Genomic DNA, 26,159 nt, shown 5'->3' with positions numbered 1-26,159 from the left:
GATAATTATGTTAAAGAAAAAAATAGGATGGAGGAGATAGCTCAATTGGTAAAGTGCTTGCTGCATAAGTGTGAGGTTCATTGAGAGATTCTGTCTCAAAGAAGATGAAGAACAATTGAGGAAGATAATCAAGCCTTCACATGAACATTTATATATACACACATCTATACATAGGTACATACATACATACATATGGGGAGAGAGAAAGACAGAGACAGTGAGAGAGAAGCTAATTGACATAAAAATAAAAAATAAAAAAGAAAGTATCCTAATTAAGACAAAGGACCAACACAATCAAGAAAAGTGAGATGCTCTTCATCATGTACTCACACTGAAGTTTAAGAAAAAAAAAAAAGGGTACCATAAAATGGTCTATGTAGGACATCAGTATGATTTCCACTGGCTTAGCACTTTCTGAGGTATGTTTTATTCTCAGTGCATGGGGCTAAAAGGAGACATATTCGGCTCCAGAGATGCACATGGGAGCCAGCTACGGTCAAGTAGCACTCTGCAACCTTTGGTGAAAGTCTAATGGACAGGCATAGACATGACTGAGCAGGGTGTTATCCAGCTGTGCCACAGTTTTTGAAAAACAAGTGCTATCCTTGCTAGCATGAAGTATGATGAAAAACTTGGAAAGATGATGAAAAATTTTATGAGAAGTATCTTTGAAAGTTAGGCCAAAATAAGATGACAAAGCTAAGGAGGAAAAAGCAGCAACTTCTGCTTGGCAGGATTTAAATTCTGGATCAATCTATTTTCAGTTGTATTCTTTCACTTCCAGCTGCAAAAGTTCTAACAGCTATAATCACATTGGCTATTATGAGGCAGAATGATACTTAAAAATGAAGTATGTATGAATTCTTAGTTACCAAAAAAAAAAAAAAATCTGACATTGATTGGGAGCAAATTTTATGTCATTTGGTAACTTTTTTAAATGAAAAAAATATTGTTTTCTTTTTTCTTCTAGCAACTTATTAAACCAAAGCTTTGGACTAAATGACAGCTTTCTGCTGTTTAAACCTTAGGCCAATTGTTTCAACTACAGGGAATTTGTCAAACCACTCACTCTATGATCTTGTGCTTAGATTGCACAGAGAAATCACAGTAATCCACTCCAATGTCTGTAAAATCCACAAAGGTGGAGGACAGAATGTGGAAGGCCTGAGGGTTCTTTTCCTTGAGCTTTCGGCACACATTAAACCCATCTACGATTTCAGTATCACCTCCCGTGACTGTTTGCTTTAGGCAGTGCAGCAGCTGAACCTGTCAGGAGAAAAAAAAGAAGAAACAGTTCAAGACAAAGGCACCTAACTCACTTTTTCAAAATTAGTATGTTAAATATTCAAAAGATACAAATTAAAAATCAACAAATGTAAAAAAAATCTGTTCTCTTGTATCAGTATTGGGGGGTTAGGGATGAAAGGTTGCTTATAATGATGCATTATAGCTCAAGCCTGCTGCCTTTGAAGATGTGGCCATAAGAATAATGTTCACTAGTAAAGCACAGATCATACCAGCTGAGGACAGGGAGCATAGCAGGCTACCGCAGGTAGGGAAGCCAACAGCAAAAACAGGTTCAAACAGGGTCAAGAATTGTTAATAAGATGGGTTAGATGAACTATAACGAGAATGCAAATAGGTTACTGTGCTGATAGGTCTTAGTTTACTGGACAATAAAAAAGCTTGGCTGCGGCAGGACATTATAATGGGAGGAAGGCTAGGCTGGAAGGGTAATTGGGGTTTTGTCATCAACTCTCTACATTGTTAGAAGGATTCTTGTACTTTCTGTTGTGTGTAAGGGTCATTGACTCTGGAGATAACATGGCCTGAACTGAAGAATAATATATCCACCAAGCGGTGTTGCAGAGACGAACTGATTTTAAGATGGGCACAGGCCAGGCCGTAGCTCCTTGCACTCCTTGCAACTCTAACAGGACAGTTCAGACTTGAAGACGTAAAGACAATGAAGTAGGGCGGGACTACGGGAGAATGGGCAAACACCAGAAACACTGGAAACGGTAAACCGAATGAGGAAAGTATTAATTTTACTGTTTTAAGGAAAGTATGGTGAACATATTACAATTTGAGAAGCAAAGCAGAAAAGTTAAAAACATTTTTGTTTATGTGTGTGTGTGAATGGAGTTTTTAATTGATTTTCACGTCTCCTTTGGGTAGCTCAGTTTAGGTTGGGTGTAGAGCCTGGTTGTCTGCTTGAAGGAACTAATGACAACCTGTTGGGAAACTTCACCTTTACTGAGTCTAATACTTTTTAGGCCATTGTTCTTCTAGAATGGAAGAAGAAAATGTGACCAAATCTTCATACTTGGGTGAATATCAGTGTTAGTGAGAAAAGTATTCATTTAGCTTGTTTTCTTTTTTCCTCATAGATGGTCTAGAATCGTGGCCCCCCAAGACGTTCTGCAGTGATGAGCATGTCCTTTTTTGTGTAACACAGTAATCACATGACCATTGTGCACTTGAAATATAGTTATCATAACTAAAGGATTTATATCCTTTAAATATATTTATATTTAACTTATATCATAAATTAAAGGATTTAGTTTAAAATTGTATTCCATTTTCTTTTTTGCACGTATGTATGTGGCTGTGTGCGTGTGTTTTATGTGTGTATGTGTGTGCGTGTTTGCATGCACGTGGGTAAATGTGTGTGTGTGTGTGAGTGTGTGAACATGCGTACTTGTGTGTAAAGGCCTGAAGCTAGCACGGAGGGTTGCCCTCCATTGTATTACGCTATTTATTGAGGCAGGGTTTCTGAGTTGAACCTGGGGCTCACCAAAAAGGCTGGCTCATAAAGTCAGTTGATGAGGGGATCTGGGTGTGTTTTGTTAGTGCTGAAATTGCAGGGCTGGATGTGGGGATTCATACTGTGGTTCTCACACAGGCCTGGCAGGAGTTTTATCCAACTGAGCCACTGGTTTGTTTGTGTTTCATTTTTAAATGATTTTGTACACAAATTGTTCTCAAATGCTAATTGTTTCTTATACATTACTTTTTATAATGGTAATTAGAATTTGATAAACTTGTCATTTTGCAGCTGGAGAGACTGAAATGCAGAGATGTCAAAGAACATAATAAAATTCAGTTAACGTGGTAAAGATGGTATTCAGACTTTGGCATATATGCGGCAAATCCAAAACACAGAAAGCCCCTCTCCTTTCAGCAATCTCCTAGCAATCTTAGAAATCCAGTCTTAGTTGTTTATGTATATACGTGTGTAATAAATCAATTTCTATTTCCCAGTGTTGGAAGATAACCCAAACTAATTAGTAATGATCAAATCTTCAAATGGAGGCACATTGTAACCTCGAAAAATATGTGCATACACTGAGCAAGTCATTTTTAGAAAATTCATCTCAGTAGGTCAGGGAGAGATCAGGCAACATGACAGAGAAATAGCCATAGTTAGGGGAAGGTCTACAGAGCTCCAAAGGAGACAACAAGAACACAGCTTTGTCCTCAGGAGAATCATTGCAGTTAAATTATTTTGGATTTTCTCAAAATGGACCCACGGATTCAAATGTTAGTTTTAAAAGGCCAGTTGATATCTTTCACATATGACTAGGCCAAATAATATCTCCTTTTGTGTAGTTGTATTTTACACGACCTTATAAAAGAAAATAGATTGTGGAGTCTGACGTTTTCACCATTAATCCAAAATCTAAATACACTCCTGTCATGTATAAAACCCAATTTTATTTCACATAAATCATCAGAATAAAAAAAAAATTCTTTCTAAATATTTCCTTATGGAAGCATGTGACTTTTGGCCGAGAGAAAGAAGTGAATAAAGCCACATCTGTGTGTCATTTAAGATGTGTCTCCTCAGCTTGATCAAGCTGAACCCTCACTAGGAAACTCATTTTCCAGATCACTTCAAATATACTGAAAAGAACATTTACCTTTTCTGTTTGTTAAAGAAAAGATCAAACTTTGGTATTAAAAAAATTCTTTGTAAATTTAAAATGGAAGTTTTACAATAACACAGAATATATGTTTATCTGCTGCAATGAAAACATGTCAGGAATTCATTACGTAAAAACTATGGAAAGCCACTGGCCCTGGATGCCTCTTTTGCTTTGCTGTGCTTCTTGGCTTCTCTAGAACAGATCTATTGTGTCTCAATTATACAGAAGATGTTTCAGGTTTTGATATATAAAGAAGTAAAAAATTCAGTTACTGTCTTTGAAGAGCTTGTAAAATATGACCACGTCTACAAATAAATCCATATTATGGAGGTTAGTAATGGGTGCTAAACATTTAGGCAGAGATGTAGGTTCAAGTCCAGGTTCCTCATCCATTAGTGATCATCCTGGAAAAGCATTATGCTTTGTGACCCTGGCCAACACGGGAAGGCATGATTAAGTGTGTCTACCTTAAAGGACTCCTAATAGAGATCATTAAGGAACTGAAAACTCTGAGAAAGCATTCAATACTGAGAAGACACCGAGCACTCTATTGTTATATTTTTAGGGCTATTAGGGAAACCATTTAATCAGTTCTTTTCTTAGAATTTCAGTTTTAACTTAGAAACAAAATTAAATTCAGAAATAGCAAAATATAATCTACAAGTTCAAGTCGGACTTTTAGTTCTCCGGTTTTATCCTTTAAGTTGTTCTACGTTCAGTGTCTCCAAGCTCTGGTTAGCAGACAGGATGCGTTGAAGTCTCTGAACCTCATTCAGAACAAGCCTCAACTCTCCTGCTCCAGCTCCTACCCAAAAAGGTGTTCAGAGGAGTCATTCCTCCTTCATCATTTGGTTCAGAGAAGCCATGTGGCCATTTACAGTCAATATAATAATTTAAAGCCTGAGAAGCCAAATAGTGGACTAGCTTAGCAGTCTTAATTCTGGCAAGAACAATGGGTAAGAACCAGGCCACAGGGAACACACGTTCAGTTAAGATGATGGCCAAAAAGAATTCATTTTGATTTTGGCCCATTCGTTCTTAATTAACTCAAGAATTGCCAGACTTTTAAAATCTCCCTCCGAAGATACAGATTTGTATGCTGTTGTTTCAGTTCAGTTCAGTTTAGCTAGAATCTGAGGGTTATATGCTCTTTAGTCTCCTGACCATCTGCTTTTTGGTTTAAGAAAATGATTTTGTGAAAATGTATTTGGTTTAGAAAGATGATGATTGGTAAAGATCGGGAGAGAAAGTGTCCATTCAGGATTCTCCTGGGTAAAACTGCTATGCACGATGTGTCTTTTTTTGGCAAGGAGTCTTGTGGGTGGGATAGGAAGAGCTTCGAGTAAGGGTGGAACCCCTTTATAACGCATTCGTCCAGCCTTTCCTGTGAGCAGTCCACTTTCTTCTCCCCTCAGTCTGGGTTAGCCTCACTAATTGCTTAGACAAAACATCACTGAAGAGACCTCAGGCTGGTTCCTGCTAGGTCCAAAGAACTCATGTGTGCTTTGGCTCGCTGGCTGAAAATGTTGCCAGTTGCCATGTGAGAAAGCCTAGGCTAGCCTGTTAGAAGATAATAGATGAGGAGGAGCCGAGGCAAACAATCTTAGCGCCATCTGAAGTGAGCTGTTTCCTAGCCAGTTTAGCAGCTGACAAGAGCCAGATGACTGAAAACAATAACCGCCTAGCTGAGCACAGCCCAAATAGTAAAAACACATGTGTGGAGTATCTAGCTCTTTCATAATACTAATGGCCTCATGTGTGCTGGTCACCATTCTTACTATTGATTGGTCCACATCCCCTGGCAGTAATTTGTTAAGCTCTTAATTTCAAACATGCACTCCCCATCAGCTCAACCATGTGTGTGAGTGTGTGATGCATGCATGGGAGTCGTGAAGGTGTGCACACGCCCACGTGTGTGCCTGAAGAGGCTGGAGCAGGAAGTCAAGCAGTCTTTGTCTAATTGTGATTAAAACTATTAAAAGAGATATGTGTGTGTGCGTGCGTGCGTTTAAGCTGCAGCTCAACCCTTCCTCAGTTACTCTCCACCTTATTTTAGGGACAAGGTTTCTCACTGAATGTGAAGCTTATCAACTGGCTGCACTGGCTGGCTCGCTCACATGTCCCAGAGAGCTCCTCTCTGCCTCTCCAGATCTGGGATTATGGATATAGAGGCACACCACACCTTTCTACTGGGAGGACAGGCATCTGAGCACAGGTCCTGACGCTTGTGAGGCAGACGCTTTTATCAATCAAACCAGCTCCAAACCCCCTAATTTGGCAAGCTCCTAATTCATCTGCTGATAAAAATGAGGAATGTGTGACTACACACTGTATTTTCCACGTTTCATTCTCCTTTAACTTTCGTGGCGGCGATGCATGCGGCAGAAACATCTCAAGACACATGGCTGTCTTAAAATCGTTCTTGGCCATGCAAAACACTCCAGTGGTTATTTCCAAGAGACGAGGAACCGATTTTTTTTTTTTTTTTTTAAAGATGAGCGAAAATGTTCTTTCCCCTGTAAAAAGTGAGGAATGTGCAGAAGTTAGTGAGATGTTTGTGAGTTCGGATTGTGTTTCGGAAAGAAAAGGTGTACGTGAGACATAGCCAGCGGTGAGATAGACAACCTAGACTCATTCGCAGTGCTCTTCTTCGGTCTTGCTTGTGGAAAATGTGTTGAAGCTCACCTTACCCCAGGTGGATGGTGGAGGGCTGGGTAGTCAGTGTGGAAACTGAGCTTTCCAGTTGTGTAAGCCACATTGTTGGCATCAATCTTGTCCTGCACTTGCCAAGTATGTCTGCAAAATACAAGAAACACGTGTTTGAAAAGGCTGACAGTAAGCCAGAGGAAGCGTGTTACAATGCATTTGCTATGTGAGGGGAAATGGAAACTTTCCATTTTATGAAATAATTAACATAACGACTTAAGAGCTAGAAAAGGGAGTTTAACCTTTCTTTCTCTTAAGTGGCTCTTTGAGAACTGACATTTCGGCATTTCTCCTGTCAAGGCAAAAAAGAATAACTCACATGCTAGCCTCTCTTACAGGGTTGGTAGAGAGGTGTATATGGGATTATGAGTCAGTTTTTAAAAGCTGAACCCATTTGATTTACTACAAAAACTCATACAATATAAAATGATGATTTTTTTTGTTTTTTAATTTTTTTAAAATTCTTTACAATTTATTCACTTTGTATCTCTGTTGTAGGCCCCTCCCTCATCTTCTCCCACTCTCTCCCACAGTCTGCTGATAGGGGAGGTCCTCCTCCCCTCCTGTCTGACCCTAGCCTATCAGGTCTCATCAGGACTGCCTGGATCTGCTTCCTCTGTGCACTTCCAGCAGAGAGAAGTGATCAAAGAGTAGGCAACTGAGTTCATGTCAGAGACTGCCTCTTCTCCCCTCACAAGTTAGTGTCAGTTTTTAAATGATAGCAATAACTCTGAGTATAGCTAGTCTACAAACATTTGGTCATAATTCACTAAAATCTTATAGTGGTTTGAATGAGAATGTCCCTCATAGGCACAGATACCAGAACACTTGGTCCCCAGTTGGTGGTGCTGTTTTGGGAGGTTTCAGAGGAATGGCTTCATCGAGGATATATGTTACTTTGAGAGCCTAAGGCCTTACTCTGCTAGCAGTTTTTCTCTCTCTCTGATCTGTGCTTGCAGTAGAAGATGCAAGCCCTCACCTTCAGGCTTTTGCCACCATGCCTACTGATGTTGCCACAATGAATTATTGTCCCTCTGTAACTGTACGCCCAGATAAACCTCTTGTCTCTTAGTTGCTTGGGTCATGGTGTTTTATCACAATAATAGAAATGTAACAGTTTAAAGTTTTTGTTTTTCTTTTTATCTAGTGTATAGTTTCTTCTCCTTCTCTACTCTCCGAGATCCTTGAGGACCACTGACCTGCTTTCTGTCTTTATGTGTTTCCCTATTTTGAACATTCACTACAGATGAGATTGCATATGGTTTGTGCTTTTGTTCCTGACCTTTTTCACTCTGTGAAATATTTTCAAGAGTCATTCATGCTATTAAAGCATGTGTTATCACTTCCCTTCCCTTCATAGCTGATAACATTCCATTGTGTTCTGCTGGGTGACCGAATTCTGCACTGCTCGTACGTTGAGAACTCTGTGTGCTTATCTATTTTTCATTAGTGTGTCCATTTTGGCTGTTCCTACTTTTTGGTTACTACAAGTATCGCTGGTCTGGACCTATGTGTACATGTACTTACTTGAGCACCTGTTTCTAATTTTTATAATATATTTATATGAGTACATGGAAGGTCACATAAGTGTTCTTTGTTAAACTGTTTGAGGAATGGCCAACCTATTTTCCATAACAGATGTGCAGTTTTAATTCCAACTAGCAATGTTCAGGATTTTCAAGCTTCTCACACCCACACCTACACTTAATTGTGCCTGGTTTTTGAAACATTGTTATTATAGCTTACCCAGTTAATGTTATGTTATTATGGTTTTGATTTGTATTTTCTTGATGACTAATTTTAATGAATATTTCATGGTATACTTGCTGGGTATTTATGTGCCTTTGTAGAATTAGCTACCCAAATCCCTTGTTTTTAGATTGAGTTATATTTTTTGTTGTTGAATAGTAATAGTTATATAATATATACAATATTATATAATAGCCTAGGATAACAGGCTATTGTCATAAATCTCATTTGTAAAAACTTTCATGTATTCTATGGGCTTTTTTTCATTTTCATGCAACTTTAAAGAAAATTTGTTTTTATTATGTATATGTCTGCATTCCTGAGTATGAGCATCATAGGTACTCAGTGCCTCCAGGGCCAAAAGAGGCCATTAGGTCCCCTGGAACAGTTACTGAGTAACAGCACAGAACTGGAGCTACAGGTGATTGAGAACCTCTCAATGTGAGTGCTGGGAACTGAATTTGTTCCTTGGCAAGAGCAGCCATTATTCTTAACTGCTGAGCCATCTCTCCAGCCCCACATGAATGAATGTCTTTGGATTCTCATGGGTTTTTAATTTTTGTGAAACCCAACTTATCCATCTTTTCTTTGTTAGCCATACTTGGGTGTAATAGCTACAAACCCATTACTCAAGCCGTGATCATTCAAATTTACCTGTGTGTTCTCTTCTAACACAGATTATATTGATTTATAGCTTAATTTTTTGATTTGCAGCTTATTTTTTAGCTCTTGATCTGTTTCAGGTAATATTTTGTATAGGGTCCAAGTTAAAGATCTAACTTCATTTACTTGCCAATACATGTTCAGTTGTTCCAGAACCATTCACTGAAGACACAGTTAATTCATACTTGAATGTCCTTAATATCTCTGCTTAGAGTCACTAGGCCAGGAGGAATAATTTTATTTACGGACTCAACAATTTCTTTGCTTTATTTGTCTATCCTTATGCCAGTAGCACCTCACAGGGATGATTGCAAATTAGTTTTATCTACTTGTAGCTCCTTTGAGATTTCATATGAAGTTTTTTTTTCCATTTATAAAAAAGAAGGGTAATTTTGGTGAAGATTTCATTGACTTTGAAGACTGGATTAGGTAGAATTAAAATCTTACTGATATTACATATTTTAAGATGAACACAAGACATTCTTTTATTTATTTAAGACAATATATTTCAGGGATGTTTCATATATTAGTTGTATGATTTTTACCTCCTTATTGCATTTTATTAGATATTTTATTCATCTCTTTTCTATTCGTTTTCTTTTAGAGTTCATTGTATTTATTCATTTTAATGAATATAAAGATAATATAAATATAAACTCATGCATCTTCTTGTTCCATAGCTGCCCAACATTACTATTCCTGTGAGAGATTTTTCTTTAATTTTTTTACAGAGACTTCATAATAGAGGAACACCAAATGGCAAGAAACACTTAATTTTTAAATAGTAATTACCGTTCACACACTTTGTATCCCAAAGTGTAGCCCCCTCCCTTATTCCCTCCCACTCCCACCCTCTCTCTCCCATTTCTTCCCATGCCACTCTCCAAGTCTGCTGATTGGGGAGGGCCTCCTCCCCTTCCATCTGACCCTACCCTATCAAGTCTCATCAGGACTGACTGCATTGTCTTCCTCTGTGGCCTGGTAAGGTTGCTCCCCTATTAGGGGGAGGTGATCAAGGAGCCAGCCACTGAGTTCATATGAGAGACAGTCCCTGTTCCCCTTACTAGGGAACCCATTTGGACACTGAGCTGCCATGGGCTACATCTGTGCAGGGGTTCTAGGTTATCTCCCTACATGTTTGTTTGGAGTATAAGTCTCAGAAAAGACCCCTGGGCCCAGATTTCTTGGTTCTGTTGCTCTCTTTGTGAAACCCCTATCCCCTCCAGGTCTTTCTATCTCCCCCTTTTTCATAAGATTCCCTGCACTCTGCCCCAAGTTTGGCTGTAAGTCTCATCATCTGCTTTGATACTCTGCTGGGTAGTCTTCCAGAGGCCTTCTGTGGTAGGCTCCTGTCATTTCTTGTTTTCTCCCTCTTCCTATGTTCATCCCATTTGCCTTTCTGAGAGAGGATAGATCATCTTACCCAGGGTCCTCCTTCTTGTTTAGTTTCTTTAGGTGTACAGGTTTTAGTGTGTTTATCTTATATTATATGTTTAATATCCATTTATAAGTGAGCATGTACCATGTGTGTCTTTCTGCTTCTGGGATACCTCACTTAGCATAATCTTTTCTAGATCCCACCATTTGCCTGCAAATTTCATGATTTTCTTGTTTTTAATGGCTGAGTAGTATTCCACTGTGTAAATGTACCACAATTTCTGTATCCATTCCTCCATTGATGGACATCTGGGTTGCTTCCAGCTTCTGGCTATTATGAATAAATCTGCTATGAACATGGTTGAGCAAATGTCCTTGTTGTATACTTGAGCATCTTTTGGATATATGCCTAGGTGTGGTATAGCTGGATCCTGAGTTAGCACTATTCCTAATTGTCTGAGGAAGTGCCAGATTGATTTCCAAAGTGGTTGTACAAGTTTACATTCCCAACAGCAATGGAGGAGGGTTACCCTTTCTCCATATCCTCTCCTGTGTGTGTTGTCACTTGAGTCTTTTATTTTAGCCATTCTGATGGGTGTAAGGTAAAATCTATTCTATTCTATCCTACATTCAATTTTCTTAATTTACTTTTCAGATTTCTCATTGTTGCTCTGTGTAGACACAATTAAGTTTTACTTGTTCATCTTGTGTCCTGCATCTTTGCTTATCTGAATTATTTATGGTAGGAGTTTTTATGAACTTCCTTTCCTTTTCCTTTCTTTCTTCTCATTCTTTCCTTCTTTTTATCTTTTCTTCCTTCTACCAATCTACTTATCTATCATCTATCTATCTATCTATCTATCTATCTATCTATCTATCTATCTATCTATCTTTCTATCTATCTAATCAATCAGTATGTATCCATCATCTATTTACCTAACTACCTATCTATCATTTATCTATCTATTCTACCTTTGATTTATCTATAATCTACCTACCTATCTTCTATCACTCTAAGTATGCATGTATGTTATATATGGGTCATTTATTTCTATCTATTCATATCCTATTTATCTCAAACCACCAGAACTATACTTAATAGTAGTGGCAAAAGCTAACAACCTTGGTTTATTCCTGTTTCAAATGGAACATGATCAACTTTTATTACACTATTGGAATTACTACTTAGGTCATGAAATAAAACTTGAAGCTATTACGCATAGCCTGTCCCAGTCACAATCAATTTTGGCCTTTCCAAAGTAACCATAACCATAATTTCAACAGTTACATTTTTTTTTCATTTCATTATAGTCTTATCACCTAAACACACATCCATCAACACTGTGTTTAACCTTGCTCAAAAATTTATATATTTTTTATACCTTAAGTATTTGTCCCTTTTTGCATGTGAGTCACGTGTCTATGTGCACACATGTTCAAATACATGTGGGTGCACATATTGAGCAAGCACATGTACACATGTGTAGAAGCAAGAGGTTGATACTTGGGAGTTTTCCTCTATCACTTTCCATGTTATCCATTGTGGAAGGGTATCTCAGCTGAACGCATACCCCAATGGCTAGCCTGATCAGCCAGCTTGCTCAAGGGAATCCCTATTTCCACCTTCTGTGCACAAGAACTTCAGACAGGCCACTGTGCCCACCCAACATGTATGTGGGTGCTGGGATCTGAACTCTCATTCTTGTGCTTACGTAGCAAATGCTCTGTCTGCAGAGCCATCATTCTCGTTCCTCATTTTAATCTCTTACTCTACAGGTTTTCTCTTCAAACTGTTCTCTCAATGTGAGGTTTCAGTAACTACTAAAGTCCCAGTTTGGACTTTAATTTCACACTTGAAGTAAATTCACTCTGCTATTCAACACATTCCCTTGTTTTCTGTATCACTGAAAAATTAACAGCTAAATGCCGAGGCTTGGGATCTAAGGCAAAGGCATAGGTTGACGTGGAAAATGCATGGCACGACCCACAGTATCTGGGTTTCCTTTGGGGTACAGCCTTGTCTGCATAGACCATTAGTGGATATTCGCTGTTAGTGCAGTGAGGCAGTGGCAGATAGCAGTGAAATGGGTGAGGGGGTCCTTATTCCAGAATACTTGATTTTAAGAGGTCAACAGTACAGTATGGGATCAAGTAATCATTAACTTTAGAACATAACTCAGCAAGTCTCCATTCCACAACACATCTTCTTTTTGAAGAACAGTTTTCATATTGAACAATGCATCACCTGCATCAACCAAAGGAAGAAGGCTGCGCAGGAGAATGACTGACTTTGGAAGGCTGAGCTATAGTGTTGAAACCGAGTTTTAAATTCATGAGTTCAGACTTTTAGAGCATCTGTCCTCTTAATTTTTTTCTTTTAAGTTTAATCTCATATGAAAAGAGCAACAAAATACTAAGAGGTTTGTTAGGAAGAAAACAGCAAAGCAGTAAGATAACAGAGTACTTAGGTGGGTGTAGCTTCAAAAAGATGGAAAGCATTTTGTTTTCCTGTGTTTTCAAAAAGCTTTATTTTAACCAGGTGTGGTGGCACATGTCTTTAATCCCAGGACTTTAAAACCAAAAATCTATGAGTTCGAGGCCAGCTTGGCCTACAGAGTGTGACCATTTCTCAAAAACAAAATGCATATTTATTATCTTTGTACATGTGTGTGTGTGGGTGCATGTGTGTGCAGGGACCTGCAGAGACTAGCAGTGGCTGTCAGATGCTCTGGAACTGGAGTGACATGTATAGTGAGTGATAGGTGATAGATACTGGGAAATGAACACGGGTCCTTTGGAAGAGGAGCAAGAGCTGTTAATCACTGAGCCATCTCCCCAGACCCACATTTTTCTATTTTATATTATTTCCTACTTATATCCACTTCTAATGAGTCCAGTAGTTTTTAATGAAATGGTTCAATAGGTGGAGAATGCCTCTATCAGAAATAGAAACTCAAATAGGTAATGGTATACTTCGGAAAGAAAAAAAATCCTTATGTGAAGACTAAACTAGACGCAATGAGAAATCAAATATACACAACAGATAATGTGTTTAGGTGGCTGGTAGAGAAAACTAAGGTGAATTTAGAAATTAAGTAAAGAGGGGTAGAGGGATAACTCCACAGTGGTTAAGAGGACTTTTTGCTCCTGCAGAGGACCTGAGTTCAGTTCCAACACCCATATCTGCTGGCTAACAACTTCTGTTCCAAATCGGATGCACTTATTAGGCCCCCAAGGTCATGGAGATAAGTAGATGCATTCACATGTGCTGACACACACACACACACACACACACACACACACACACACAAAATTAGTAAATAAATAAAATTCATCGAAGAAAGAACGATGTGAGGTGAGAGAAAGTAGTAGGAGGGCATGTGTGATGAGAGTCTCAGGTGGAGAGACTCAAGACAAAGGAACAGAAAAAATTGAAAAACTTCAAGAAAAGCAAAACAAAACAAAACAAAAATCCTTGATATTTAAAAGGAAAACGTGTAACTAACTGCTCATTGAAGAACTGATCCCAGACTAACCCACACCAAAACATAGCATGCAAAATGACCAGACTTCAAAGAAGAAAAAAATCTCACCATCCAGGTAAAGATATTACATTCCTCATAAGGAAAAAAAAAAATCTGATTACCAATAAAAGTCTCCTGACTTGTTAAACATGATGTGAACCAAGAATTCTTTATTTAGCCAGGCCAATTTTCAAGTAGAAGGAAAAGCCGTAAGCTGCTGTCAACATTCAAGAATTCAGAGAATATTGTTCCCTTGGGTCTTTCCTGAGAAATTTACAAGAGGCTGGGTTTCAGACAGGCAAAATAAATATAGGACTTGGGCTAAGCAACAAATTTATATTTACTCAAACCAATGACGGCAGATTAAAAAAAAGATACAAACAAACAAACCAACCCAGAAAATTGAGAGAGTGAGAAGTAATGCTAAGGAAAGCACACGGACAGGGTGGGGAGAGGATTGACAACCCTGAACCGAGAAAGCAAGGAAGCAAACGATATGGTCCCCGAAGGTCGCCCTTGGTTAAGACGCACGGTTGCTGTCTGAGGTAGTTGTAGTGATCTATTTTTTGACCCAGACCTTGTTTAAGAGTATTAGCATGATAATTCATTTAGCTGGGCATTTATTTTATGTGGATTTTTCTAAGCATGTGTTATATCAGACCAAGAGTAACGGAGAATAGATGGTGTTTATCATGAGCTAAGGATGGAAGGAATGGGAGAGGCATTGGTTAAAATTGCAAAACTGCTGAGAGATGGCTCAGCAGTTAGGAGCACTGGCTGCTCTTGCAGAGGACCAGGTTTAGTTCTTAGCACTCACATGGTTTTAATAACTGTCTAAAACTCCACTTCCAGAGGGTCTGATTCCTTCTTCTGGCCTTTAGGCATACATACGATGTCTACATGTACACACAGGCAAAACGGTATACACACAATAAATCTAAAAACAAGGTACAAGCTTTCACTTATAACAGATTTACAGTATTTTCACTACAGTTGATCGTGTATTGTGTATAAACAATTTGCTGAGGCATATATTACCAACTGTATCTAGCTGGCACACACAACTCCACCACTATCTGTAAGGTGGTGAATATGTAAATTAGGTTTTTGTATTAATCGTTTCATAGTGTGTACATGTATCATAACATTACATTGTATACGATAAATTTATACATTTAAAAATCATGTTGCAATAAAATTGAAAAAAAATTCATAAAAGATTTAAAGAAGTTGCTTAATGAAGATAAATAGTAATAGATAGTTCCTTACCACCTGCAAATGTTTATAGCTTTGCAAACAAGATTGACAAAAAATTGCTCCAAAGGAATTTCTAAAGGCCTTCATTATCAAAGACTAAGAATTCAATACACTGCAAAACAAAATAACTTCTGAAAACTTCAGTGCAAATATAGTATGTGTGAGTGTATGTGTGTGTGTTAGGTGTGTCAGGCATCATCCTCAATTACTTTCCATCTATTATATTGAAAAAGGTCTTCCATTAAGTCTCAAGCTCAAAGATTCAGATGGACTGACTAGCTAGTAAGCTTAGGGCATCCGTCCAATACTAGGATTACAGGTGCACACTTTGATAGTTGATTTTTTTTTTTTTTTTTAATGTGGGCTCTGGGGATCTGAACTCAGGTCTTCATGTGTGTACAGCTTCATCAACTGAGCCATCTCCCTAGAATCCAGATTTGAGAGCCAAAAATCCCAGCATTACAAGCCATAAAGGAAACAACTCAATCCAAACTGCGATGGTGGAATGCTGGAAAGAAAAAAGGGCGGGCTGTTGAGGCAAGTGACCCAGGGTTTACCTCAGATTTTTACCTGTAAAATGGGGGATGTTAATTATTATCAGATTTGCGAGGATTCAAAACACTGATTGCAGAGACTGGGTTTAATATCTAAACCGTAAAAGACGCTTACGAAATAATTTCTCTTGTCTCAGTAACAGCAGCTCATCCTGGCTGCATAGAATGTAACTGCCATGGGCATCGGAGGACTTGTCAAGTGGCTGCCTAAACAGGCCATCTCACTCATTTCCTCAAATGTTTTTTAGGTAGCATGAGGCACAGCAGTTATTTTTTCTTCCATTCATGGACATGACCTCATAGTCAAGCGGTTTGGCTGGCAGCAGTGTTAATTACTGGGAAACTTAATACCACAGAAGGAAACCCCAGGGACTGGCTCTTGGCAGATATCATGCACTGGAGTTCACAATGGCTGTAGGAGCAGAACTCTATGTCACCTGCGGGAGAAACCCTAGTCCCTACTAGAATACTTGGTTTCCAAGGTTTTCTTCCTACTCAAACGCTATATTTAAAACAACCCATTATGAAGTTCCACTGGTTCAGTCTTTTAAAAGTAGGATAAGATTACAACCCAAATTCAAAACTCAGACAAGTTTTCTTTGTTTTCCTCTCAAGTCTGAATCACTTCTAGGTTGGTTTCCATACCCCACAAACCATTTTTATTCAAGACAGGCTACATTGTTCCACTCGCCTGAGCCCCAAGTGTTTCTCGGCCAGAGTTCCACAAAATGGGTTAGCTTGTTTTTTTCTTTCTCAGTTTCATACCCATACTTCAAAAATAGTGTCTGGTAGCATGCGTGTCAAACAAGTAGCTCCGAAGTCAGATTTGGAGGCAGTGCTAACGGTGGGAATGATTTCTAAAGGGATGGATGCCAGGGGCTGTGACTATTTCACCCACGCATCCACAATCTCTAACACAACCTAGTATGTGACTTGTTGCTGGGCTGGTTTACAGATGGCTATTGTAGGCCCAGTTCAAGTCCAGTGGATGCTGGGAAGGCTGGTCAGGTGTAGTCCCCAGACACCATTTCAGTATGAGCCGCTCTGGCTGATGTACTTGACAGACAGCCCACTAGAAATATCTATTTTTTTCTGTTTGATTTTATTCATCTGATGCAGTCTGCACGCAAGGCCCTCATGCAGATGTGAAACTGGGCAGTGCTAGCAGTTTATTCTCATTCCAGCAAACTTTCATCCTAGGATCTGAGAAGGCACGGTGGGGATTAAAACACTCCAGAAAAGTGAGGCCAACCATCAGCCGCGGAGAAACAGAGATATGAGAATCGTAAGACAGCTGGACTTCTTACTTTCAAGTAGCCCAGAGCAAACCCGTGATTAAACTCTGTGTTTGTTCTGGAGCAACTCTTTTCAGGAACTAATTTAATATGGATGCCCTACAGTTTTCAGGACTTAATTTTTTTCCGAAGTCTTTGGAAAAAGTATTTCAAAGTATTTATTTATAGTTTTGACTATGACTGGGCCCTTTTAAGTGTTATTTGACAATAAGATTGCTCATTTGATAAACATTAAGATCCTATTTATTTTCTTTTACCACTTTTTTCTCTGTACCACGTCTTAATTTTATTCCTGAACTTAATTTCAGAATTCTTTCATTTTCAGTTCATTACACAGTCTAGCCCTTCCTCCTACATGTGCCTGTGTAATGCTCTTGCCCCAGTGAATAAAACAGCATATATATATATATATTTGTAATTGTGGTCTCAGTCTAGAAAGAGAGAAGTTTAGGTAGATATGGTTGCAAGCCTTTGACTCTTCTGCTCGACTTTCTGATAAAGAGTTACTATGAGTCCCTTCCTCAAGGTTAATTTTTGAAATAAAGACAAACAGTTGTCAATAATGCTAAGAAAGGTTTTAAAGTCTTGGCTTGATGGAAATCTTTAGGATTGAAAACTCACTCAACAGGAACTTGTGTGTCAGACATCGAGTTGTTGCTGATGGTATGAATCTGATCAGGTCACCACTTTGACTAACAAGGTGTTCAATATGAACAGGACAGTGATATCTACATATTCATTTCAATGACTGCAGAAGGGTGACAGGTTAATTGCTCAAATGAGAACGCTTTCCTCCTAATTCTCCTCCTTTCTCACTTTGTGACACTCAAATGCACTTATGTAAATGATGAGACCTTGGGATAGCCAGCTAGTTTATGTAGTCATACAAACTGTTAAGGAATTTAAAAGGCAAAGAGGATGGACATCAGAAGAAGGAGAAAACAGGGAACAAGTCAGGAGCCTGCCACAGAGGGCCTCTGAAGGGCTCTACCCTGCAGACTATCAAAGCAGATGCTGAGACTTATGGCCAAACTTTGGGCAGAGTGCAGGGAATCTTATGAAAGAAGTCAGCAATAGTAGGAACTGGATAGGACAGGAGCTCCACAAGGAGAGCAATAGAACCAAAAAATCTGAGCACAGGTGTCTTTCCTGAGACTCATACTCCAACCAAGTACCATGCATGGAGATAACCTAGAACCCCTGCACAGATGTAGCCCATGGTAGTTCAGTGTACATGTGAGTTCCATAGTAATGGGAACAGGGACTGTCTCTGACATGAACTGATTGGCCTGCTGTTTGATCACCTCCCCCTGAGGGGGGAGCAGCCTTACCAGGCCACAGAGGAAGATAATGCAACCACTCCTCATGAGACCTAATAGACTAGGATCAGGAGAAAAGAAAAGAAGACCTCCTCTATCAGTGGACTTGGGGAGGGGCATGCGTGGGGAAGAGGGAGGAAAAGAAGGTTTGGGAGTGGGGGAGAGAGGGAGGTACAGGAGGGAAACAAAGTGAATAAAGTGCAATTAATAAAAAATAAAAATAAATAATAAAAAAGAAAAGGAATTTGAGGGTTTGATTTTGTCCTTATATGAGATCATTCAGATTTCTCAATAGTGTCTTAAAACTGTAGTTTTAAACACTGCACAAGCTAGCAAATAATCAGTAGATATAGCCTACAACTGTGCTCATTCTCTTTTATACTGAACTTGTTACAACTAAAATAAGATTACCGAAGAAAAAAGTAGAAATAATTTTATGTTATAAACTAATGGAGGAGAGGAGAATTTACATCCCCCCCCCCATTGGCCACTGAGAATACAAAATTTGTTCATTTGTGTGAGAAGTAAAAATAGGTTAATTTTTTGTCATAATGCCTGGACTTGGGAAGAAAGTACGGGTACTAATGTTACACAGCACTTGGCTGAGGTAGATTTCCTCCCAGCAGCTGAAAGAGGCTTCCAGATGAAGGATAGTGCACCAGGAATGATTGTTGGAAGGGAGTATGAAAAAGCTTAGTGGACTAAGTTAGAAAAACAAGAAAAGAAAAATCAACCAACCAAAACCAAAACCAAACAAACAAAAAACATTAAAACAAACAAAACCAAAAACAAAAGCCAGTTCTAAACAAAGTTGCTATGAGTTGTCTGTCAAGAGAATAAATGACAGGGGATCGAAAAGCAAGCACTCTTTTCCTGTGATAAGAGGGTTTAGATAGAAGAGAGTAAACAATTCTGAGCAAACAACTGAGGAAGGGACTAAGTCTACCATCGTCTCTCACATGCTGTGTTCAGTATAGGCACTAATCTGGTTCTAAAACCAGAATCTTGATTACCCAACATTTTCAGCAGTCTGGAGCACCAAATGACAGTGGTAATGAGATACAGATGTCTCAGTTCTACTAGTCCATGACAGGCATGAGGTGGAATGGTGTGTGTCTGAGTTGGATTAGCCTAAGGGTGAAGGAGGGATGCCACAGAACATAGCACGGTCAATTAAATAGGTATTTATGATGTCACACACACTTACATATGGCAGCATAAATAAAATTATTCATATTTGTGTGTCTGAGTGTGGGTTTGTGCACATGAGTAGAGATGCTTGTAGAGCCCATAGTGGCTGTTGAAGGTCCTGGAGCTGGAATTACAGACAGTTGTGAGCAGCTCAACAACATAGGTGACAGGAAACATGTTCTGGTCGTGTTCAAGGACAGTATAGGTTTTTAACTGTTGAGCTAGCTTTTTCAGAGGCCATCTTAGTTAGATACTATGCCATTTTGATTCTAATCTGCTGTGTGTTGAAGGAGCATTCATCCCCTTCAAACTTCTTTTGGCATGTGTCAGCAATGTCAAATGTCCCTGGCTTCTTTGAAATCTGCTCTTTTGGTGTTTTGTGGAATTTTTATTTGTTTAGATAATCACTTTCTATAAGATAAAAACTCAAGCCCAGTTTGGAACAAAATGCCTACATAATTCCTTACACACATTGATATTCAAGGGTGACATTCTGTTTCATTTACAGCAATTGTTTCTTTATGATTTACTCTAATTTGTACTCATGGAAAATGACACCGCTTAATGAAAGGTAACTCAGAATGACTGAGTTGAATTATTTCATGAAGTTAAAATGATTTCTTCAATAATAATTTTTCACATATCCCCAAAGAGCTTCTGAAAGTTAAGTGTTTTATTTTTGTTGATATGGCAGGAGTGAGAGTCTTTGTCTCCATTCTCTATAAAATGCATTATTCTAAATCAAGATTTAAATCCTGAAATATTACTTTCTTTTTACATTCTTCTCTCCATACCCTTTTGTAACTGGCAAAACTAACAGTGAAAGTTTGTTTACCAGCTTGTAGTCCTTGTTCCAGGGAAGCTTTCATCACTGGGGCATTGATAATGTTGAGTGTTGCACATGGTTGCATGAAACAATATTGTCTAGAAGATGTCCTGGCAGATGGGCTGGCAGAATAATGACAAGAATGACATCTGAGAAAATGCAGATGTGAACACTGAAGTGTACTTTGTCTTCAAAGATAATGCAGCCAGTCCTGGTGAGACTTGATAGGCTAGGGTCAGAGGGAAGGAGTGGAGAACTGCCCCTTTCAGTGGGCTTGGGGTGGGGAATGGGAGGAGATGAGGGAGAAAGTGTGGAATTGGGAAGGGACAAGGGAGGGGGAGCTACAGCTGAGATACAAAGTGAATAAACTGTAATTAATAAAAAAAATTTAAAAATACAAAAAAGATTAATAACAATAAAAGGTTACAATATTTGTTAATTCAACTGCTATTTTATAACCTTTTAAAAACATCTTGGCAGGCTATTGTGATAGCTCAGCAGTTAAGAGCACTGGCTGCTCTTCCAGAGGTCCTGAGTTCAATTCCCAACAACCACATGGTGGCTCAGGACCATCTATAAAGTGATCTGAAGCTCTCTTCTGGCATGCAGGTATACTTGCAGACAGAGCACTTGTACATTAAAGAAAAAAATAATGTTTATAAACATCATGGAATCATTTGTTCATTAAGCATTAATCTCAGCCTACTGTATATGAAGAATGCATGAAAATCTGGAATCTATTGTTTTTTAATTTTATAAATCAATCATTGAGCTGCTGGCCAAGAACTAAAAATAAATACTCTTGTCTCTCAAGTATTTAAAATTCTTCAGGCGAGTATTTTTAAATGGAAAAGAACAGATGGATATTTGTTTCCTAAGAGTATAATAAGGGACTTTTGTGAGAGAGAGCTGGGAGAGTTCAGAGGCTGAACAGTACTCAAAGTCCTTCTGCTGTGGAGATGTATATGTCTAGAACGGTTCCTTCCTCTCAACCAGAAGGTCTCAAATTTATCTTAATTTTAATTTATTTTTTTCACATTTTTTCATTATGTATGCCGATTGAAGCTCCGTCCCTCAACTCCCCCCAGTCCTACCCTCCCTTTCTCTTCCCCTCATTCCCTTCCTCTAGTTCACTGAAAGGGGGAGTTCTCCTCCTTTGTCACCTGACCATAGTTTATCAAGTCTCATCAGGACTGCCTGGATCCTCTTCCTCTGTGGCCTGGTAAAGCTGCATCATCAGGGGCGAGTGATCAGAGAGCAGGCAACTGAGTTCATGACAGAGGCAGCCCCTTCTCCCATTCCTTGGAGATCCACATGGAGACTGAGCTGTCAATAGGCTACATCTGAGCAGGGGGTCTAGGTCCTCTCCATGCATGGTCCTTGGTTGGTAAATCAGTCTCTGTAGGACCCTCAGGGCTCAGATATTTTAGCTTTGTTGGTTTCCTTGTGGGGTTCCTGTTTCCTCCATGTCCTTCTATCCCCCTCTCCCTATTCCACTTCTTCCATAATTCTCCCTGCACTCTGCCCAAAGTTTGGCTTTGAGTCTCAGCATCTGCTTTGATCCCCTGTTGGGTGGAGCCTTTCAGAAGACCCTCCATAGTAGGCTCCCATCCTGTTTCCTCTCTTCCACCAATTCTGGTGTCTACCCTGTTCACCATTCTGAATGAGATTTAAGCACCCTCCTTAGGGTCCTCCTTAGTGTTTAGCTTCTTTTGGTCTGTAGATGGCTATCCTGTATTATACGGCTAATATCCACTTATAAGTGAGTGTATACCATGCCTGTCTTTCAGTTTCTGGTTACCTCACTCATGATAATCTTTTCTAGTTCCATCCATTTGCTTGCAAATTTCATATTTCCTTGTTTTAAATAGCTGGGTAGTATTCCATTGTGTAGATGTATCACAATTTCTGTATCCATTACTCTATTGAGGGACATCTAGGTTGTTTCCAGATTCTGGCTATTACAAACAAAGCTGCTTTGAACATAGTTGAGCAAATGTTTTTATTGAATTATGGGGCATCTTTTGGGTCTATTATGCCCAGTAGTGGTATAGCTGGATCTTGAGGTAGATCTCTTCCCAATTTTCTGAGAAAGTGCCAGATTGATTTCCAAAGTGGTTGTACAGTTTGCACTCCCACCAGTAATGGAGGAGGGTGCCTTTTACTCCACATCTTCTCCAGTTCTCTTTTTTTTTTTTTTTTTTTTTTTTACACATGGGAATCCTCTGCTGAAATTTTAAAGTCCCGATGCAGAGGTCAAATGTCACTCGTGATGAAGAAAATCTTTGCAGATAGGACCCAGATGTTTGTAGTTTTAAAATGGAGCACCCAAAATAGTATATGTTGCCTGATATATACTATTTTAGGTACTCCTTAGAATGCTAATGAAAATCCATGGATATTTTTTTAAGTCTCATGTTACTTCAGTATCTCTTTCCCACATTACCGAGAAGAGGAGAAAAGAAGAAGATAACTAAAGCAAGTGTTCAGTTTATGTTCAGTTTATCCCACTCTCTTAACACCAGCAGTAATAGCCCAAGTCTGAAATAGGCAAGCAAAATCAAACCAGCATGACAACAAAACCCTCTGCTGGTTATTGAGCTTAGAGAATCAAAAATGCAGAAAATGTGGAGAGAACTCTGATAACATGTGGGGACAGTTGTTGTGAGGTGGCAAGAAATAGATACATTGCCGTGTGTGCCATGTGAGGTATCCTGGGAAGGCTTGATTATCTGAGCAAGGAGTGGTGGGAGAGGATCAATCACTCTGGCTGGTTGTGTAGGTTTTGGGTAAATGGAATCAGGAGGAAGAACAGGTCTGATTTGTTTTGACAATGGGCCTTAACTATGTATTCAAAAAATTTCACAGTATTAGATCAGTGGCCAAATTATTAAACCGTATTATAGGACTTGTAGAAACAAAGCAAAACAGATGTAAAACCCAAAATCAGAATTAAGATTCTGACCCCCAGTCAGATGGGTGAGTGGTTTGGGTGGAGCTAGGAGGCTCCAAAAAGTGCACAAAACTGAAGTGCATTAGGATAGACTCAAATGCTTATTATACATAAATGAAAAATAAGCAAAACTTACAAGAAATTTATTTTGAGGTGTTCTGTTTGGTTCAGTCTCAGAAGTACTTTCTCATGTATTTTCATGTTATTAACAGTGAAATAGAGTTAGATCATGGAGAGGCAACCTAGATTTATACTTTGCCTTTTTTATTATTACTCATGAAAATTTGGAATATAAGTTGATTCTTTGAGCTTGATATTGTCTCTTATAAACTGGAGAATAACCTAAATTTTAGAGACTTTAAAGGAAATACAAAATATATACTTGAGGCTCTTAATAATTTAAAATATTTTCCCCATTCATTTATCTATTCTTATTGCAATTTCCATGGAACCATTAATTCTTGCAGATGAAAGGATGATATACATTTTATATAAAGAAAACATATAATAGTGTAAGTCAATCTATATGCTAATGGTCAGGAATATGTTGTCCATTACCAAACATGACATAGTCTTTTGCTATGATTAAACTCATACAAATGATGGATTATCGAATGCTCCTGATCATTTGAACATCTTACTGTGTGTTAGGGACAACATACTCCTATAATATCACAGCCTAACTGCTCTGAGGAGGTAGAAGACGTCATCAAATGATTCAAGGTGCAGCCTGCTTATGCTCAGTAGATTGCTGGCATGCTAGATTTAGGCTTAGTGTTTCTAGATCTAGTTTTTCAAGAAAAGATAAGTCCACATAAATTTCAAGCCTCTGAGTCTTAAAGTGTTGACAACTAATTCTGTTTTCTTTCAACACCTTATGTGCCAAACCAAACACATCTAAATATGTCTGTGTGCTACCAGTGTATACACTTTGGCTTGTGAAGGTCTCTTTCACTTCTAATCCTCTTTAAAATATAAGCACAAGAATAATTACATTTATCTTGCAATCAAAGCCTACTCCCTCTTGGAAATAGATACAACTATATTTGTGATGGTAAAAGCCAAACCATCTGACAACTCACCCATAAAATGTGAGGTACAGGAAGCCAATTCTTTTCCCAAGTTTTGTGATCTCCCCGCGTCTGTCAGCTGCTCCAATGAGTCTCACAATGCCTACTTTCTTGAGGTTGGAGAGCCATTTGTATGCATGCTCATCATCTTTTAACACGTCTTCAAAATTCAGAGTTGGCAGCTGGAGCTCTGAGCCCCAGTACTGACATTCTGTGGATTAAGAAAATAAAAATAATGATAAAAAACTCCTTTAGATTATGTTGTTCCAACTTAGGTGGTAACTAAAAACAACAATGAGATATTGTATGCGTAATGGCAGGTTATACCGTCTGACTCCAAACTAATAAAATTAGGTTTCTGCACTAGAACAACTTTATGACTATTCTGGTGGAAGGGTACGTACGGCTTCTTTTTCCTCTAATTTTTTTCTGCTTGGAAGCCGTCTCTATGATCAAGCTGTTCTCTGGGGTAAGCGTGATGAAAGTGTGTTCCTGGGATGCACAGACCCTTGGTCGGCAGTGTCAAAGGAGATGAGGTCAGATGCCTTTCCTTTGTTCTCTCATTCGTGATGATTTATGAAATGCTCATAAATATGTTCTCTCGAGAAAACAGACATAAAAAATGATGGAGGTGCAATCCACAGTCTCCTAAAGACAGTGGAGCTTAGAGGGGATGCTTCCTGAGCCACTCGTGCTCTTTCTTTACTGGGAAAGAAACAACCTCAGTATAGCAGTCCCTCCTAAAAGGAAAAGGATGAGCGTGAACTCAGTGTCTCAGCCTCATCCTGATCAATTCTGTTTCCCCAAGTATGTAATACATTATATATGTAAGCCATCTCCAAAGCCTTTAGTTTAAGAATAAAGAATGGGTCAGTAGGAGTCATTTCCTCTTTTAAGTCAATATAGATATTTCTGTTGTAATAGAAACCCTTTTAGGGAATAGTAATTTTGGCAGTGAGAGTATGTATTCAGTTTCAGAGAATCATTTGCTACTCTCCTAGCAGTTACAGGAGAGTATTTGCAGGAATGACTTGTGTGTGTATTTAGGAAGACCTAATGAAGCTGTTAATGCGTATAGTATCCACATTTCTTGGTTATTAAGTATAACAACCTACATATTGAACTAGAATTTCTAAGAAGTAAATTAAAACTATGAATTGGGCATTCCTATTAATTCTATTGGGCTATGGTAGCATTATTTAGTATTAGCAGAATGTGATGACATATGCCTTTCATCCCAGCCCTCAAGAGGGAAGCAGACATAGATTGTATGAATGTAAGGCTAGCCTGGTCTACATAGTGAGCCTCGCAGTGGTTACATAGAGAGGCCCTGTCCCAAAACAAATGAAAGCCCAGAAATATTATTTATCATGAAATAAAACTCTACAGCCTCAGATATTTTATCATAAGAGCTTCAGAACCCAGTTGACACCTAGATAGATATTCCTTAGTGTCTCCTCATACGTTTTTCCCCCACTAGAGGACCAAAAACAGTAACAAGCCTGGCTCTGTGGTGCAGCCGATAGCCCATTGGACCTCTACTTAAGGGCAGAAGAGGGAGGGTGGACTGGGAGGAGACGAGGGAGGGGGCTACAGCCGGGATACAAAGTGAATAAACTGTAATAAAAAATAAATAAAAAGAAGGAGAAGAAGGAGAAGAAGGAGGAGGAGAAGGAGGAGGAGGAGAAGGAGGAGGAGAAGGAGGAGGAGGAGAAGGAGGAGGAGGAGGAGGAGGAGGAGGAGGAG

At 38.9% G+C, this 26,159-nt stretch overlaps 1 protein-coding gene across 1 annotated transcript in view; it reads right to left on the bottom strand.

Moving 5' to 3' along the window:
- Positions 1-26,159, bottom strand: part of Bbox1 (gamma-butyrobetaine hydroxylase 1) — a 50,928-nt gene that overhangs the window by 8,383 nt on the left and 16,386 nt on the right. Inside the window, exons 3-5 of the mRNA XM_055599206.1 lie at positions 24,426-24,624; positions 6,620-6,725; positions 1,070-1,266 (exon numbers count right to left, since the gene is read on the bottom strand). Coding sequence (XP_055455181.1) covers positions 1,070-1,266; positions 6,620-6,725; positions 24,426-24,624 — 502 coding nt within the window. The remainder of the gene's footprint in view (positions 1-1,069; positions 1,267-6,619; positions 6,726-24,425; positions 24,625-26,159) is intronic.

This window comes from Psammomys obesus, unplaced genomic scaffold (genome assembly GCF_907164565.1).
Source record: "Psammomys obesus unplaced genomic scaffold, mPsaObe1.curated_primary_1811, whole genome shotgun sequence".
Classification (NCBI taxonomy): Eukaryota; Metazoa; Chordata; class Mammalia; order Rodentia; family Muridae; genus Psammomys; species Psammomys obesus.
Note: the sequence above shows the minus strand (reverse complement) of the source record. Positions and strands in the feature narration are given on the sequence as shown.